The following is a 16,632-nucleotide window of genomic DNA, read 5'->3' as shown; positions in this document are numbered from 1 at the left end:
CAACTATAATAAAGCGCGGTGTACTATTTTTATGCCTTGGTATCAACCCTGTTGAGAATCGCAACGCCTTCCACATGACCAGTCTGGGGAAAGAAATCAAAGCCTCGAAGACTCTCAATCTCGTATCTCTCGCCTTCTCCCTCACCACGAACAAGAACGCCGACATCTCTGGCTTGTGTGTGCACGTTACAGCTGACGTACAACACTCGCCGAGGACCGAACTTGCGTAGCTGATTCAAGAAGTCGGCATCACAGCCCTTGCGAGGAGGGTCAAGAACGACGACGGTCTCGTCGCGATTGTAGGTGACGCTCTTGAAGAGCTCACCAGCGTCGGCAGCAATAAACTTGCAGCGATCCTCTCCCATACCGTTGAGTGCGGCGTTGCGACTAGCGTATGCAATGGAGTCGGCAGCGATGTCGATACCGATGGAGTGTTGGAATAGCGAGGCGAGAGTGACGGTGAAGAGACCGGAACCTGAGTAGGCATCGATGAGGTACTTGATATCCATGCCGGTGCCTGCAGGTGGGAGGATGTTGTCGCGAACGTAACTAGTGAAAGAGGGCAGGATAGAGTTGTTGTTTTGGAAGAAAGAGCCAGCTGGGTTGGTGAAGGTATAGGGTCCAATGTATTCAGTTGTTGTAGCCTTGGAGTCAGTGATACAGGACTTGATATCAACTGTATCTTCGTTCTCAACGCGGGTGGTGTAAGGTTGTGTCTCGCTGCTTGCCTCCTCGCTATCCCTAGCCACACGCTGGGTGTTTTCACGCAGAAGGATTGTAGCACCGCGCTGGTAGTTACCAAACTCCTTCTGCATACGCTCACGCTCGCGCGTCATACCTAGACGCACAGCGCTAGTACCAATGGGACAATCCTCGATATCCAATACCTTTCGGCGACCCTTTTGCATAAATCCGATATCAGGGCACTTCTCGAAAGGAATTCTGGGGTTCTTTCCCCTCTTGCTGGGCCGGAATCCAGGGGGGCCGTCAAAGTGAGGGGTGAGCTTGGTACGGTAGCTGTACTGCAGCGGGCTTCCCATGGTGTCCTGAACAGCGGGAACGATGTTAGGGTCGAGGTTGGAGAAGTTCTTGAAGGCCTTTTCGACGATGCGCTTCTTGAGTTTGAGCTGCTCAGAGTAGTCCAGCATCTGGAATTGACAGCCACCGCATGATGAGAAATACTTGCAGCTGATGCGCGCATCATCACGAAGAGGCGAGGGCTTTGTGATGGAGATGAAGTCGGCGAGGGTTTGGTTGTCGCGAGGAAGGTGGCGGAAGACCTTGACCTTGGCAATATCACCGGGGACTGCGAATGATACAACATAGACCTGGTTGGAGCCAGGCTTCATGGCAAGACCATCTCCTGTCGATGAGAGTTCCAGAACCTCAACCTCCGTCTCGGTACCTTCCTCTGGAAGGATTTCAGGGCCGTGTTCTGTTCCCTCACCGTACTCGACAGCTCGCTCCTTAAGCAGTGCTTGGATATCGTACTTGAGGACTTCCTCAGACGAACCCTCAGTGATGTTCTTCTCTCTCTTGGTCTTCTTTTGTTTCCATTGTCGGTTGTTCTGCTGGTTTGGTCTCTTGTTTTGTTGCTGAGAGTTGCCATTTACTTGGGCATTGCCATTGGTAGGTACAGCAGCCTCTGGTTGCACGCTCGCCATAGCTGTGAAGGAGCGGAAACGGTGAACAGGGCGTGGTTTTATAAAGGAAGTCAAGGAGGGGATCCTCAAGCGTCTCATGAACGGTGTTATTTGAGAGCAAGCACCTTTTCTCTGTAGGTAAATGAGATTTGGTGAGAGTTTTAGATTCTGATATTGAAGAAGATTTCTTGGAGGAATGAGACGAAGAAATGTTTCTTGCAGGAAGGGACCCACTTTGGAGCTTCAGGGATGGTGGGGCTCTGTATGTCTGCTTTTTTACGTTGTCTCTGATTGGCTGAATGTCAGCTATGTATTGAAGTGCTCATGATGGGTTGACATGATACTGTCGACTATAATTCTGAGGTGGTATTCAAATATAATATTATTAATTCTCTATACAGTAACTACTAAACTAATAATAACACAGGAGTATTGACTTAATCTTCAATGGCAGTTAAGATTGTCTCTAAATAGTTCAACAGTCATTTGCAGACTACAGACCCGTGACACCACTACTTCTTTAAAGGTGAGATCTAGATGCCATTGGTCAATAAATGTAAAAAGTTTCTAGTATTTCTCAAAGGATCAATTACTGTAGGAGTTTCCCCCGAGTCAGTAAGAAGGAGCACTTCCTCCATCATTAGTCCATTATTGCGATCATGACGTGATTGGTCCAAGAGACCCCAGAATGGCAGGTGATCGCCTCACGAGTCTAGCTCGCTATGCATCTACCGAGGCGGTTCCGACCATCGGCCCCTTGAGAACCGTCTCTGATAAGTTGAGATCAACGTTCTACTATTTTGAAGAGTTAGGAAATATCAATAATCGCGCCTTTGGCTTGTATCCTTTGTGTTACTTGTACTATATTCCTCTCGCGCTCGTTGGTGTTTCCAAGGGCGAGTTTAGGTGTTTGTCTTTTCTGAAGTTCTACTGATAAGGACCTTGAACCTCCCAGCAGGTTGGTAATCAATCCTCGATAAGTTTGTTCTTCAAGTTTATGCCAGCTACGTCTTGATCTCAACATCTCAACCTGTTTTGTATTTTCTGGGCGTAGGAATCCTGTTCTGGAGTATCATCTCTTATCGTGCACCTAAACACACGGTGAGTTGTACTTGACTAATACCGCTCCTTGATTACACGCGAAGGGCGCATACTTATTCAAAGTACACAGAACACACCTCCAAATGAAAATCCCCATCTTGTGGCTCGCAGCGAGTCTATACTATGGCCTGTTATCAGCAAGTCCCATTTTCGAGGAGTTCTTGTCTCCAAAGGCTGGTACTAAGGGTGCTGTCGTGTCAGAAGCTCAAGAATGCAGCTACATAGGCCGGGACTTGCTGGCACGAGGTGTACGTCTCTTATTTTTATCATCAACCGATCACCCGCTAATTTACCTTCGCAGGGAAACGCCGTAGATGCCATGATCGGAACGACCTTTTGTGTCGGTGTCATCGGCATGTATCACTCTGGTATTGGAGGGGGTGGGTTCATGCTTGTCCGGGACAAAGATGGCCAGTATGAAGCCATAGACTTCAGAGAATCGGCACCTGCAGCAGCCTACGAAGATATGTACCAAGGGAATGTCAATGGTAGCATCTATGGCGGACTGTCTGTCGGCGTGCCTGGAGAAGTACGCGGCTTTGAGTATGCACACAAGAAATACGGTGTAAGGATTACAACTCCCCTGACACTTTTGAAAGGCTGACAAAAATCGGACAGAGCCTACCATGGACGACTATTTTGCAAGGAGCCATTAAGGTTGCTCGTGATGGTTTCATAGGTATGTTTGGATCTAATCATGTGCGATATGTTCGCTAACATGTGTTAGTCAATGCCGATATGGCAAAGTTTATAGAAAAGACAACCAAGGGGCACCAGAACTTATTCACAGAAGACCCTTCATGGGCGGAGGATTTCGCCCCGAATGGTACGTCCAGGTTCTTTTGCTTTCGAGGCCTATGCTAATGCTAATGTCAAACAGGACGACTCATCGCTGAGGGAGAGACGATGACAAGGAAGCGATATGCGAGGTTAGTGATATGAAACTGCAACGCTGGTATGTTACTAACAGTTGTAGTACTCTTCAAGCTATTGCAGATCATGGCGCCGATGTCTTCTATACAGGCCCTTTGGGTAAGTAGCTGAGTTCAAGTATCAAGTCAACACTAACAACAGGCAGCGGAAAATATGATCAAGACTATCCAAGACTCAAATGGCACCATGACATTGGATGACTTGAAAGACTACCAAATCATCTCTCGTGAGGTTCTTCACACCGACTACAAAGGCTACGACGTCTATGGCATGAGCTCCCCAGCCGGCGGTGCAGTCTCGCTCAACATCTTGAACACAATGAACGGCTACTCGCACCAGGACGCAGACCAAAATACTACGCTGCACATCTACATCGAAGCCATGAAGTTTGCCTACGGTGCTCGTCTAAAACTTGGCGATCCTGACTTTGTCCATGGTATTTCTGAGCTGGAGCACGAGATGCTCAACCACACGACTGCTGAGAAGATTCGAGAAAAGATCGATCCTTGGACTACTCAGGACATTGAGAAATATGATCCCGATGGAATCTACTCATCTGACGGACACGGCACTTCTCATGTCGTGACTGCTGACCGTGATGGCATGGCTGTCTCCTTGACGACTACTGTAAACCTCATCTTTGGATCTCTACTCATGGATAACCTCACTGGTGTGATTTTGTAAGCAAATAACCAGTCTCTTACCTGTAAGAACATACACTAACTAATGGTCCTCCAGGAATAACGAGATGAACGACTTTTCCATCCCAGGCGTTCCAAACGAATTTGGCTTCGCTCCAGCAGAAGCAAACTTTGTCCGTCCCAACAAGCGTCCGCTTTCATCATGCACACCTATCATCGTTTCGAACAAAGACGGCTCTCTATTTGCCGTAATTGGCTCCGCAGGAGGATCCCGTATTATCTCTGCCACCACGCAAGTTGCCTGGCGCGTCCTGACTTCTCCATCTTGGTCTATCAAGGATGCTGTCCGCGAGCCCCGTGTTCATAACCAGCTGATGCCCAACACTCTGCTTGTAGAAAAAAAGTTTAGCTCATACGATATTCCATCGCTAAAGGAGAGGGGTCATAATATCACTTGGGTTGATGAGGGATTGAGTTCGGTGCAGGCTCTCGTCAGGGACTCGGATGGTGTTTTTGAGATTGCTGCTGAGCCCAGACAGAAGAACAGCGGAGGTGCCACACTTTAGACTAGACTACAGGGGACGGTATAGAGTTAAGCATCACTATGGCGATTATTGATCCAGTACTTTCTTATAGACCACATTGAAGAACAAGATTATGCCCGGGCTTCGCGCCTGATATATCATGAGTTGGTCCCGTCTATCATTTCGCTTTGTCTTATAGGAAAAAGGGGTATCCGTTTGAAAATCTACAGCAGATCTACGCCTCTCTTCTAGCCAGCGTTACCAAACGTGCCATCTGGACTGTCCACTTCTTTGCAAATTCCTCTTCAGTGAATCTCTTGGCCGACTCACGTGCCCGCAATCGAACTGCCAGAGTGTCTGGTAGCGACAGGGCCTTCTCGTACCCTTGCGCGAATTCTTCTTCCGTTGTAGCGTGGAAACCTATGCGCAGTGTTTAGCAAGCATATCTATCTCTGTGTGAATTGTAACTTACCAGTTGGCTGACCGTCGATCGGTACGACAATGTCAAACTTGGGACCAGCGCTGTCATGTACCACGGATATGAGCCCAGCGGCTTGGTATTCCACAACGCCAATACCAAAGTGCTCGTTCCACATGCCGTTGACACCTACGGATGCCTTTCTCAGCCAGTCCAGAACCTCTGACCAAGGGGCATCCAAATGGAACTTGACGCTGTTCTTGATACCCAGTTCATTGGCAAGAAGTCGTAGCTGGTACACGCGTTTCGCGTCAGAGTCATCTCGCACACTTCCAATCAGAATCAGGTTTGCACCCTTGGCTGCCTCGCTCTTCGTCTTAACAAAGGTGGCGAAAGATTGCAAGATGAGCTGATGATTCTTCTCAGGTCGGAATTGCGCAAGGTAGACGATGGCTTTCTCTCGTCGTTTTTCGCTCTCTTCGGAAACCTCGACTTCATGTTCCATCTCTCGAACGGCTGTAGGGGGGTAGACGACTGTGATCGGGTCCGTCTTGCTCTTCTCTGTCCGGTATGGACCCCACAAGCTCTTGATGTGACCTTGGGTCCATGTCGAGTTGGTCATGACAATGTCAACCGATGAACCAATCCAAGAGTAAACCATCGCAAAGAGTTTCCAGTAATTCTTCTTGGCAAATCCTTGAGCTCCAGCACCTTTGCCCACATGTGCACCTTGAGTTCCTGCATCCTCCTTTACGTCGAGGGAATCGAGCATGTCTGTGGAAATTGTGGGATAGTGTACGTATGCTCCAGTCGGAACCTTCGGAAACAGGAACTTGCAGAGGCCAAGAGCAAAGGCGTAGCCCATTGTGTCGATAAAGACATCAGGAACCAGTAGGGAAAAAGCGTCCCAAGCCAGAACAAGTGAACCGAGAGACTGGCCAAGCAATGTGAAATGAGGCCACGTAGAGGGAAGAACCCAGTCTCGCTTGGAAAGGTAGAGGAAAGTCATCGTAGGGGCGTGAAGCTCGATATTGAATCTTGTCTATAACAGTGTAAGCATGCCGTTACTTGACTGATGGGTCTTTCACCTAACGTACCTTGACACGAGATAGAATGGCATCTTTGGTAACGTCATGATCGCCAGTGTACACTACACATTTCGCTTTTGGCCAACGGTCTTGCGTTGCCCGAATCGCAGCCCAGAGAACTCGTTCTCCGCCACCTCCGGCGTTGCTTGTGCATGTTAGCACGATCCCATGATGGATCCCATGATAACGTACCAGAACGGATGAAAGAATCCAACAATGCCAGCCCAGTCTTTCTGGCTACTCAGTGTGTTTTGCAGGTTGTCGTCGACATCGAATACGAGCTTCGTCTCAGCGCTACCCCGAGGATCCCTGCTGCGAGCAGCTCTATCCTCCTCTGTCATGAGGGCCAGAAGGTGGGCGCGGCGACCTTCTGTCCGTTTTTGAAGAGACCATCCGAGAAATGTGCGAAGAAATTTTCCTAATAGAGGTATAGCGATCAGAATGACCAGAGGCACGAGGGCCGTTAGAGAAGGCATCGTTGGGATCGTCGTGGGTCGACTCGACAGGTGCCGGAAGAGATGGTAGGGATGTCGAAGAGATATTGTCGAAGGTATGGATACCGCGGAAGGAGGATAGTAGAAGCGACGGTATTTATGTGAGCCTCAAGGGCGTGAGGTGGGCGATTTGCGGTAGCAAAGGGCTACCATGGGTGAGCAAGAATATGAGATGATGGTGTAAGGTGACGTCTACTCTAGATCCCGTCTCGTCTCAAAAATTGGTGGGGGCAGGCACCTAAGCTTTGTGTCAGTTCAGTTTCTGCTATCTAAGCTCCAAGCTGTCCACTGCTACAGCTACGCAAGCCGGCAAGCTGCAGGGATTTGAGGCTCTAATCCCTGTCAATAGACCCTTGGTTCGGTAGCCAAGCGGTGCCCACGGACAAGTTCGAACTGGCAGTTCTCAATGAGAGAGCTTGACAATGTATTCTTTGTTCACAGCTCGTATAGTTTTGATGAATGGCGCGAAAGTTCAACAGAAGACTATTATTGGGATTTATGGATACTTCTTTTGGTTGTGGGCAGGGTATGCCAAACTTTATCTCGATCCCAATAACAGAAAACATTTGAGTGCTTTGAATAATACATATTTTAGAGAAATGCCAACAGTTATAGGAACCGACAGGGTATTGCTTTTATTAATGTCTAACGTTGTTTTCTAAACACCACAGCCAGTATCAGCCTCACAATCATCCGACAGTTCCAGCAGAAGCTCATTGCACACCAGAATCATCGACTCCTCCTGTCAATCCAACAGCAGTATGTTTCAACCAAGACGGACCTTGCGTCCACCCTTTGCGATCTTAGCACTTTCGGGAAGCCGAGACATGGTGCAGCTTGGCTGTCTCTCTAGACCTCCCATTGAGGCGAGAGCAAACGACTCTGTGTTGTGGGCAAAATAAAAATAGTAGCCCGTTTGTGTTTTCTTGACTACCATGACGCCGATTGCACCAGGAGAGTGACATTGCCTGACACCTGGGTGCTTCATGAAGTCTTCGGCAATAAAGGATTCCATGATAGCATCCTCATCGTCGTCTTGAACATCCTTGCCTCCTCGGCCGCGTCTTGTGCCATGATAAATTCTCTCAGCACATCGTTGGGAGGCCATAGTAGTAGCCATGTGCTCTCCCGTACCGCTTGTGACTGCAGCGACAGCAACCTGCTCTTCATCTTCTTCGTCGCAAGGAACAACGGCCGTCCCAACTCCAACGAGAGCTGCCGGGCCTAGACGACCTCGGTGTTTCATTCCAATGCCACCTGAGGAAGAGCCGGCAGCGATGTTGCCTTGATCATCGATCGCAATGGCACCAATAGTGTCCGTGATAGCGTCCTCATACCCAGGCCCAATGCGAAAGCGATCTTTTATAGCTCGTGAATGAGGTTGCGCTTTGTCATCTGGACTGGAAGGTCGCTTAACCCCACGAGGACCTATGGAGCTCTGGCGATCAGAACCATAGCCACTGTTCCCAGGAGGGACCTCTGATAGAACATGGTCAGTCTTGCCAGTGGAACGTGCATGGTGTCTTTCATGTATCAAAACATTTTCCGGCATAGAAGACTTAAAATCCTCAGGTAAAGGGTTGGGTTTTCGAGCCGATAGCCTAGGTCGGAAAGGGGAGGACGAGCCCAACACACCACCAGCTACTCCGGCATATGTCTGTGCCAGCTTTTCGGGAACTGTGCGGGTTGATGGCGGACGATTTGAGGGGGTCGAAGAAGGGCCGGCAAGTCGGAAGTAACTGGTGGGTGTGTGCTGATCGGGCGATGGCGTTGACGTTGCGGATTGGCTTGGTGTGCCAATGAACGGAGAATCGGGCTGCCCTTCGTTCCAAGTACCGGCCACAATAGCAGCTCGCTGTTCGCGAGGCAAAGACGGTTGTGGTTTTGTTGACGATTCCGTATCGTACTGACATGGAGGACAAGTGTCGGTAATCTCAGGTGATGCTTTGAACTCTTTCATCTTAGTATCAGCCCGCTTGAGATCTTCCTGCCAGCGTAGGAATCGGTCCTTGGCGGTTTTCGAAACCATGTACTCATTCGGATATGTCATGAGACCGTGTTCTTCCGCAAAGGTCTTGGCTCCTTCTCCCACGAGAACGTTTGGAGGGACTCGTCGTAGGCTTAGTGGTCTGTTGCTTTTGTCAAGGATGAGCTTGGCAAGAGATACGGGATTCCGAATGTCTGAAGTCTTGTCAGCAAATCAACTGCGAGCTCATATTGCAAAACGTACTTGGAACAGCACCACAGGCGCCGCTGCGGCCAAAATGGTCTACGACAGTGGCGTCACACTCGACAATGCCATCAATGGAAAGGTTGGAGCCGTACCCAGCGTTGGTGATTTCCTTATCTTCAAGGACCCGGAGGGCGGCCTCGACGGCTTCAGTTGCGGGAGCACCAGCTTTGAGAAATTTCATTGCCATTTCGGCAGCACTATCGCTATTAACTTCTTGGTTCTTGGGTCAAAGGTTGGCTGAGAGGTATCTCACGCAACGCATGCCTGGAGGTGAACAATCTCATTCTGATGGCTATGGAAGCCGGCTCCAGCATGGACAAAGATAGCAGGCACAGCTTTGGGCTTATGTCCAGCTCTCAATACACGGTCGAAAGTACCGTCGGTCCCAAATGGCGTCGGATCTGCACTGAAGGGGGTTCCATCATCGAGGCTGTCTGACATCCTTGAGCAAAATCATAAGGTATTGAGTGATGATGATATGACAGTACTTTGGATTAGAATGATAAGGGTGATACGGTAAGAGAAGGTACTAAGGTGGACGTTGAGATGCCCGGGGATTTATGTTGCTTCGAGGTTTAATATTTTTAGGTGATTGAGAATTTTAAAGGTGGCGGATTGCCGAGTCGGTCGGTGAGTTGAAATGTGAGGTAGTCGAAAGGATAGTGGCAGGAGCGAGATGGATGTACTTGATCGGTCTTTCCTGTGGCAGATAGAAAATGAGAAGCAAGTTGTGAACGCGAAAATGCAGGGAATGGCCAATCTAATTATAGCACTTTATTCAGATATGCCATAATAAGGTAAAGGACTTGGTAAGAAGAATTGATGTATTCAGAAATATCATGTTGATGTTTATGATAAAGTAGAAACGGCAGAAGGTTTGGTCTGCATATAAGAGTAACATCCTTGATGAGATGCAGTTGCTCCTTTTCTCCTGTGTTAGTCCTGATTGAAATGACGTCGGATCCAGGTGCAAGCTGCAGAAGCAATCTTCGGACACCAACAGCATAGCATGAATCTTGGTGTCGACCATAAATCGGCTATATTCTCAGGTGACACAGGGCTCACATGAACTCTACATATCAGGCCATATGTATTCCAAGTTGTTGTCACATCTTTTACAGGTAGTTATCAGGTGGTTGAGTAGGGATAATTAATATCAAGCTCAAGACATGCCTGGTTTATCGCAACAGTTTGACCCACATTTTCAGCCATTCAGTGACCGCAACGGCGGGGCAGCACAGCCGCAGTTCAAGCCTCATCTACAAGCTGGGAGCTTCCCAAGGCACGTAACGTAATCCTCACCCAACGAACACCACGACCACCACCGTCGCCGCACTTTGCATTCCCTCACGAGCGGCATCTGACTTGCTCTCCCTCCAATTCACTTCTCTCATATCTGTGCGCTTCATCTCGCACTCCCGCCCACCATGGCTAACCAAACTCCCGCCGTTGTCATGGACAAGTACGTCTCACTTGTCCCAGCCCCCGCACTGACGACGACAGCTAACATCAGCTCGCAGCGGCACGGGTTTCTCCAAGCTAGGTTCGTAACGGCTATCTACGCTCTCGAAGTTATGGAATAGTCTTGGAATTTATGCTCATACTCAAATGCAGGTTTCGCCGGTAACGATTCACCCTCATTCGTCTTCCCGACCGCGATCGCGACCAAGGGGCCAACTGGCGGAGCTGGTGGTTCTGGATCAGGACGACCGGCTGTTGCGAACAAGCCTTCATTTCTTACCGGAGGTGCTGGAGCTGGAGGCCATCTGAGCGGAAAGCGAGGAACCGAGGATCTCGACTTCTTTATCGGTGACGAGGCAATAGCAGCTTCCGGAGGACCTGGTAGGCACCCATTGAGCTATCGATTATATCGAATGAAACTGACAGGCTAAGGATATGGACTTCACTATCCCATTCGACATGGTCAAATAGAGAACTGGGTATGTTTGCCGATGAGTCTAACATGAGTTGGAATTGACCGCCTTTAGGATCACATGGAACGATTCTGGTCAAACTCCATCTTCAAGTATCTCCGAGTCGAGCCTGAAGACCACTACTTCCTCCTGACCGAGCCCGTGAGCAACTTTCACTCCCAAAGCGAAGTCGAAATATCATACTAATCGAGATAGCCGCTGAACCCGCCCGAGAACCGAGAGAACACCGCCGAGATCTTCTTCGAGTCCTTCAACTGTGCTGGAATGTACATTGCCGTTCAGGCTGTTCTTGCTCTGGCTGCTTCTTGGACATCTTCCAAGGTCCAGGATCGCTCGCTGACTGGAACAGTTATTGACTCTGGTGATGGTGTTACCCACGTCATTCCCGTTGCTGAGGGCTATGTCATTGGCTCCTCCATCAAGTCAATTCCTATCGCTGGTCGAGACATCACCTACTTCGTTCAGTCTCTGCTGAGAGACCGTGGCGAGCCCGACTCTTCCCTCAAGACAGCTCAGGAGATCAAGGAGGAGTACTGCTATGTCTGCCCCGATATCGTCAAGGAATTTAGCAAGTACGACCAAGATCGCACTCGATTTGCCAAGCACGTCGTGTCGCACCCCAACGGCCGCCAGGTCAGCGTTGACGTCGGTTACGAGCGTTTCCTCGCCCCCGAGATCTTCTTCAACCCCGAGATTTACAGCTCCGATTTCTTGACCCCTCTCCCTGTGGTCGTCGACGGTGTTATTCAGCAGTCGCCTATTGATGTACGACGAGGTCTTTACAAGAACATTGTTCTTTCTGGAGGAAGCACACTATACAAGGATTTCGGTCGCCGATTACAGCGAGACATTAAGCAGCTGGTGGACGCCAGAATTCGAGCAAGTGAGGTCCGTAGCGGTGGTGCTCGAAGTGGTGGCTTGGACGTGTCTGTTATCACTCATAAGCGACAGCGACACGGTCCTTGGTTCGGAGGCAGTCTCCTCGGTCAAACTCCTGAGTTCCGATCGTACTGCCATACCAAGGCCGAGGTAAGAATGATTGTCCTCCTTTGACAGATAACAGCTGACCAAAGTTACAGTACCAAGAATATGGTCCCAGCATTGTGCGAAGATTCGCTCTGTTGGGTGGTCCCGGTGGCTCTTAAAGGGAGACATGAACGAAGAACCACTCCTCGATGGACCCTGAGAGTACATACTATACTTCCTAGAGAGAAAGCTTTCTGGGGTAGACGTAAGACTACATCAGAAGCCTGCCGTAGGGTGCAACGAAGCGGCGCTCACGGCGCAAAATCTCAATTGACAATTATGCCTAAAGCGATGCAAATACAAGTGGAAGAGTTGGTAAGGCGGTGGTATGCACGTGTTGAAGTTACATTAGTCGTTTTTAAAAATTCACAATTCCGAAACATGTCGCACTTCCCCGCTCGTAGACTATGCAATGCATGATGCGTTCTTCTTTCACGATACGATACATAGGCGATTTCCGCCGAGCACGATGTTCCGCTATGCATACAAATTCAGTCACGACCCACGCATTCTTAATTCACTCACTCCAAGTCGAGGCACCAGCAAGTGTGTATCTGCAGCTAAACAACGTTAACCTCGAAGCGAGATGCTCTGGATGCTTCATAGCAGTGGTCTGATTTTCCTTGTGGTGTTCTAGAAGTGGCTTGGTGGCTGCCGGGACAGGGGTCTTTGCTGTAGAGGGTTACATCAGAGTCGTAAAGGGTGGAGGGGTAAATTGAACCCTGACATGATTTTGAAGATGCAGTATAATTCAGTTTTGTAGAAGATATCGCAAGTGTTCATTCAGTATTTGTGACTTGTATAGTCCGTGAAGTAAGTTTGTTAAACACGAGCAGATTAATTGGATACATTTGCAAGTTAATATTTAGCACTTCTGACTTAATTCAAGTCAAATAAGCACATGCATGGTTGAACCCGACTCATCCGCCAGTATCTAAAGGGCTGGAAAGCCCATTTGATAGTAGGTAAGCATTGGAGACTTCAGTTGCTAAGAGAGGATATCAAATCGTTAAACATTTCATTCGTATTGTAATTGTTCTCAGATCACTCATATTTATGTTGTAAAAATTGACAGATCAACTGGAGTCCTTCAGCTCCTGTAAAAGATAGGTATCATATCATTAATGAATGGTATATGATTGAAGATATTACTGAGTATGCCACAATCAGGATATGACAAATATGCAAATTGGTGGTAATGTATGTTATTCAGCATCGGAATTAGTTCAAGTGAATATCACTGTTGAGGAATCGAGTATTGATCGAAGTATTCGTTCTGTTATTCATGCTATATAAAATCATAAAAACTCATAAACTAGGACTGTACACAAAATTGTAACCAAGATTCATGGCTACCATCACCGCCTGAAACCCAAATCAACTCCCGCCTGAACTCCTCTTAGTAGGGTATCAACCACCCTTTTCGCGATGGGTGGCCCTTTACTTTTAGGGTGTGCTTTCCCGCACTACCCAAGCGACAGCCGCGCGCTTATCGGCTGGTGTCAACGACATAGCGACCAGCAACTTGGCCAGCCTTCATGAGCTTGAAGACCTCGTTGAGCTCAGAGAGACCGACAGTCTTGAAGGGGACCTTGATGAGACCACGGCGGAAGAAGTCGATGGCCTCGGCAGTATCAGCACGGTTACCGACGTAAGATCCCTTGATCTGAATCATGCGAACGACAGTGTCGAAGACGGGAGCAGAGAACTGAGCACCAGCGGGAAGACCGATGCAGACGACGGTACCCTTAGATCGGATGTACTGGGTAGCCTGTTGGAAGGGCTTCTCGGCAGCAGCGACGAGGAGAGCAGCGTGAGGGCCGAGGCCATCGTTGGTAGTAGCCTTGACATCAGCGACGATGTTCTTGGTCTTTGTGAAGTCGATGAAGGTTTGGGCACCGAGAGACATGCACATCTTCTCCTTCTCCTCACCACCGTCAATGGCAATGGCATGGATACCCATAGCCTTGGCGTACTGAACAGCGATGGAACCGAGACCACCACCAGCACCGACGATAGCAAGAGACTGGCCTGCCTTGACACCGGACTCCTTGATACCCTTGTAGACGGTGATACCGGCGCAGAGAATGGGGGAGATGGCCTCAAGGTCACACTCCTCAGGGATGCGAGCAACGTGGATAGCCTTGGCGATGGCGTATTGCTGGAAAGATCCATCGACGGTGTAACCAGAGAGAAGAGCATCAGCGCAGAGAGACTCATCGGCGTTTTGGCAGTAAGAGCAGCTCAAGCAAGAACCGTTGAGCCACTTGATACCGACCTTCTCGCCAATCTTGACATCCTTGACAAGCTCGCCGCGGGCAACGACAAGACCGGCACCCTCGTGGCCACCAACAAGGGGCAGCTTGGTGTCGAGGGGCCAGTCACCCTGCCAGGCGTGGAGGTCAGTGTGGCAGACACCGGAGAACTTGACGTTGACGAGGACCTCATCGGGGCCAGGCTTCTGGACGGGAATCTGCTTGTACTCGATGGCTGTGAGAAATAGATGTTAGTATAAGGCTTGGAAGGGTAACTGGAGTGCTGCATGACGAATGGATGGCGGGGTAGCTTTGGAATAGGTGGGACTGGGTCCATGTCCTTAAGCTATAGGAAATTTAGGATATCAAATATCCAAAGATAGAAAGGGCAATTGGGATTGTAAGCTAATGAAAGTGGGATGACATACGACCGCCGGTTGTCTCGAAGATCTGAGCCCACTGCTGGGAAGGAATCTGGGGAGCGGCCATTTTGATTGTTGGGTGGGTTGGTTGTTTGGTTGAAGGGTATCGAAAGGTTGTCGTGAAGACTGAAGAGTTGTTGCTGAGAGTGTTGGAGAGTTGTTTGATGATCTGAATGAGGATGGAGAAGAAAGAATCGACTTGAGGCCGAGGGGATCAGAGTTTATATAGATATTTGGTGGGAGATCCTGAGTGAAGTAAGGATCTGGTCTATGTGGTATGGTTTGGTCTTGTCTGGCGCGTATGGACAGAACTCGGGCCTAAACCAAACCGTATGATGGGCCAACGGGGCAAGGATAGTCGTCGAGGTGTAAGAAATCAAGCCTCATCTTGACGGTCGTGGGGAGAGGGAGTGCCATTGGAAGCTGGAGGGTGTGAAAACAGAAGCCGAGATCAGACAGAGCAGATCAGACAAGAGAGTAGGTAGGTATCGTATCGTAACCTGGGCAGCTTAGCTACAGAAGGTACTCTGTTCTGAACTCGACCAAGGGACCAGCAAGGATCAGGTCCAAGGGAGGGGCCAATTCGGCTGCACGGGGATCCGCTCTTTTGGCCATGCTCGTTGGGCATTTTGATTTTCGGGATGCGGCGAAAGTAGCATTTGCTGTACTTTGTATCGTCTTATGCTTGCGTGGGAGGGACAGGCTTAGTGCGAGGATGAGAATGTGTGAGGTGAGGTGAGGTGAGGCTAGCTCGGGTTGTTTGCAGTGGCGTCACCTGTGGGTTGCTCTCACTGTAGGAGCTTAGAGCCTTAGACCCATGGAAGGAGCCAGGGGGTAGGTGCCGTCTTCATCATCCCTGTCTCGCCTTCCCTACCAACCTGGTACCTACCAACACAGCAACACCTAGGAAGGCACGCTACGGTACCTGCCGCGCTTTACCATCTCCTCACGATGAGTCTGAGCTATCTGAGGTATGGAGGTAACTGCCTCTGAAACCCCGCTCTTGCTGCAGTTCAACTGCCCCTCAGACGAGTTCTAGTGGGCGAATCTATGACAGTAGTGTCAATTCAAAGTCGTGTACATACAACCGCAGTTTAGAAGCGGCACAACAACAAAAGATTTAGTCTAGTCTAATAAGGGGCGTGTAATAGAAACTCCTAGTCAAAGGAAGTCATGATGGATGGAGCTAATTGTCTGGTATCAATCAATTGTGTCGTGATGTTTCGATATTGGATCCATGGACAGTCGGCTGCTTTTTGCGGCCCTTTTCCCATTGTACCGGATTTTGGCCTTTTCCCCTGTAACAGCCCATATTGCCAGGAACAAATAGCCAAGAAACCCATTTTAAAACAACCCAAGATAAGATTTACGTAGCCAGAGAGATAGCAAAGGGAAAACTACCGTTGTTGCGGTAAATGCGGTTACATATCCGGTCCTAATTCGGTTGCTTGTCAGATCCTCACTTTTACTCGCAACATGGCATGACATGAGAACATCAAAGGCCTCATGAGAACCCCTTAACCTGAGCCCCACTAGATTTAGCATCCACTCACTAATGCTTCATCCCACGCATTTTCGAGGCTTCCTAGACTCCGGCTTCCATTACGTTGTAAGTCGATACCTTAGCTTCTCCCAATGCAAAGTGCATCCGTTCAACCATGTGGGAGCTGCACAGCCATCGATCAACAGATTGCGGAACAGCCGGGGTGGTTATTTGGCAGCGGCTCCGTACCTAAGCTAAAGTAGTGTGGTATGTATACAGTACATGCATACAGTATCAGGTAGGTCTGCAGCATCATGACCTCAACCGTTTCTGTGCCTCAATTCTCTATTGTGCAGTTCCAATCCAGTTCCTCTCCCTGCCATGCTACCTAGGTATGCACCAAGCATCTGCCGATTCACATGTCCATTCGCGTATTT

The 16,632-nt window shown here is 49.2% G+C and overlaps 6 protein-coding genes across 6 annotated transcripts, besides 1 other annotated feature; 2 read left to right on the top strand and 4 right to left on the bottom strand.

Moving 5' to 3' along the window:
- Window positions 1–29: 29 nt before the first annotated feature.
- Window positions 30–1,664, bottom strand: FPSE_09844 (uncharacterized protein; the record flags this gene model as incomplete). Its single annotated transcript, XM_009262961.1, has 1 exon — window positions 30–1,664. The coding sequence occupies one exon, from the start codon at window positions 1,662–1,664 to the stop codon at window positions 30–32; it is 1,635 nt and encodes a 544-aa protein (XP_009261236.1).
- A 1,163-nt stretch (window positions 1,665–2,827) lies between these two features.
- FPSE_09845 (uncharacterized protein) lies at window positions 2,828–4,884 on the top strand (the record flags this gene model as incomplete). Its single annotated transcript, XM_009262962.1, has 8 exons — window positions 2,828–2,992; window positions 3,046–3,309; window positions 3,363–3,423; window positions 3,472–3,570; window positions 3,625–3,673; window positions 3,721–3,776; window positions 3,823–4,357; window positions 4,416–4,884. The coding sequence occupies 8 exons, from the start codon at window positions 2,828–2,830 to the stop codon at window positions 4,882–4,884; spliced, it is 1,698 nt and encodes a 565-aa protein (XP_009261237.1).
- Window positions 4,885–5,077: 193 nt separating this feature from the next.
- Window positions 5,078–6,824, bottom strand: FPSE_09846 (uncharacterized protein; the record flags this gene model as incomplete). The annotated part of the gene is made up of 4 exons (XM_009262963.1): window positions 5,078–5,262; window positions 5,315–6,302; window positions 6,358–6,493; window positions 6,541–6,824. The coding sequence occupies 4 exons, from the start codon at window positions 6,822–6,824 to the stop codon at window positions 5,078–5,080; spliced, it is 1,593 nt and encodes a 530-aa protein (XP_009261238.1).
- A 676-nt stretch (window positions 6,825–7,500) lies between these two features.
- Window positions 7,501–9,262, bottom strand: FPSE_09847 (uncharacterized protein; the record flags this gene model as incomplete). Its single annotated transcript, XM_009262964.1, has 3 exons — window positions 7,501–7,584; window positions 7,624–9,023; window positions 9,073–9,262. The coding sequence occupies 3 exons, from the start codon at window positions 9,260–9,262 to the stop codon at window positions 7,501–7,503; spliced, it is 1,674 nt and encodes a 557-aa protein (XP_009261239.1).
- Window positions 9,263–10,502: 1,240 nt separating this feature from the next.
- FPSE_09848 (uncharacterized protein) lies at window positions 10,503–12,154 on the top strand (the record flags this gene model as incomplete). The annotated part of the gene is made up of 7 exons (XM_009262965.1): window positions 10,503–10,526; window positions 10,579–10,618; window positions 10,690–10,917; window positions 10,969–11,015; window positions 11,064–11,150; window positions 11,205–12,038; window positions 12,089–12,154. The coding sequence occupies 7 exons, from the start codon at window positions 10,503–10,505 to the stop codon at window positions 12,152–12,154; spliced, it is 1,326 nt and encodes a 441-aa protein (XP_009261240.1).
- A 1,370-nt stretch (window positions 12,155–13,524) lies between these two features.
- Window positions 13,525–14,779, bottom strand: FPSE_09849 (uncharacterized protein; the record flags this gene model as incomplete). Its single annotated transcript, XM_009262966.1, has 2 exons — window positions 13,525–14,525; window positions 14,719–14,779. The coding sequence occupies 2 exons, from the start codon at window positions 14,777–14,779 to the stop codon at window positions 13,525–13,527; spliced, it is 1,062 nt and encodes a 353-aa protein (XP_009261241.1).
- A 658-nt stretch (window positions 14,780–15,437) lies between these two features.
- Window positions 15,438–15,458: a microsatellite.
- The last annotated feature ends 1,174 nt before the right edge of the window (window positions 15,459–16,632 follow it).

This window comes from Fusarium pseudograminearum, chromosome 3, assembly GCF_000303195.2.
Source record: "Fusarium pseudograminearum CS3096 chromosome 3, whole genome shotgun sequence".
NCBI classification, from domain to species: Eukaryota; Fungi; Ascomycota; class Sordariomycetes; order Hypocreales; family Nectriaceae; genus Fusarium; species Fusarium pseudograminearum.
Note: the sequence above shows the minus strand (reverse complement) of the source record. Positions and strands in the feature narration are given on the sequence as shown.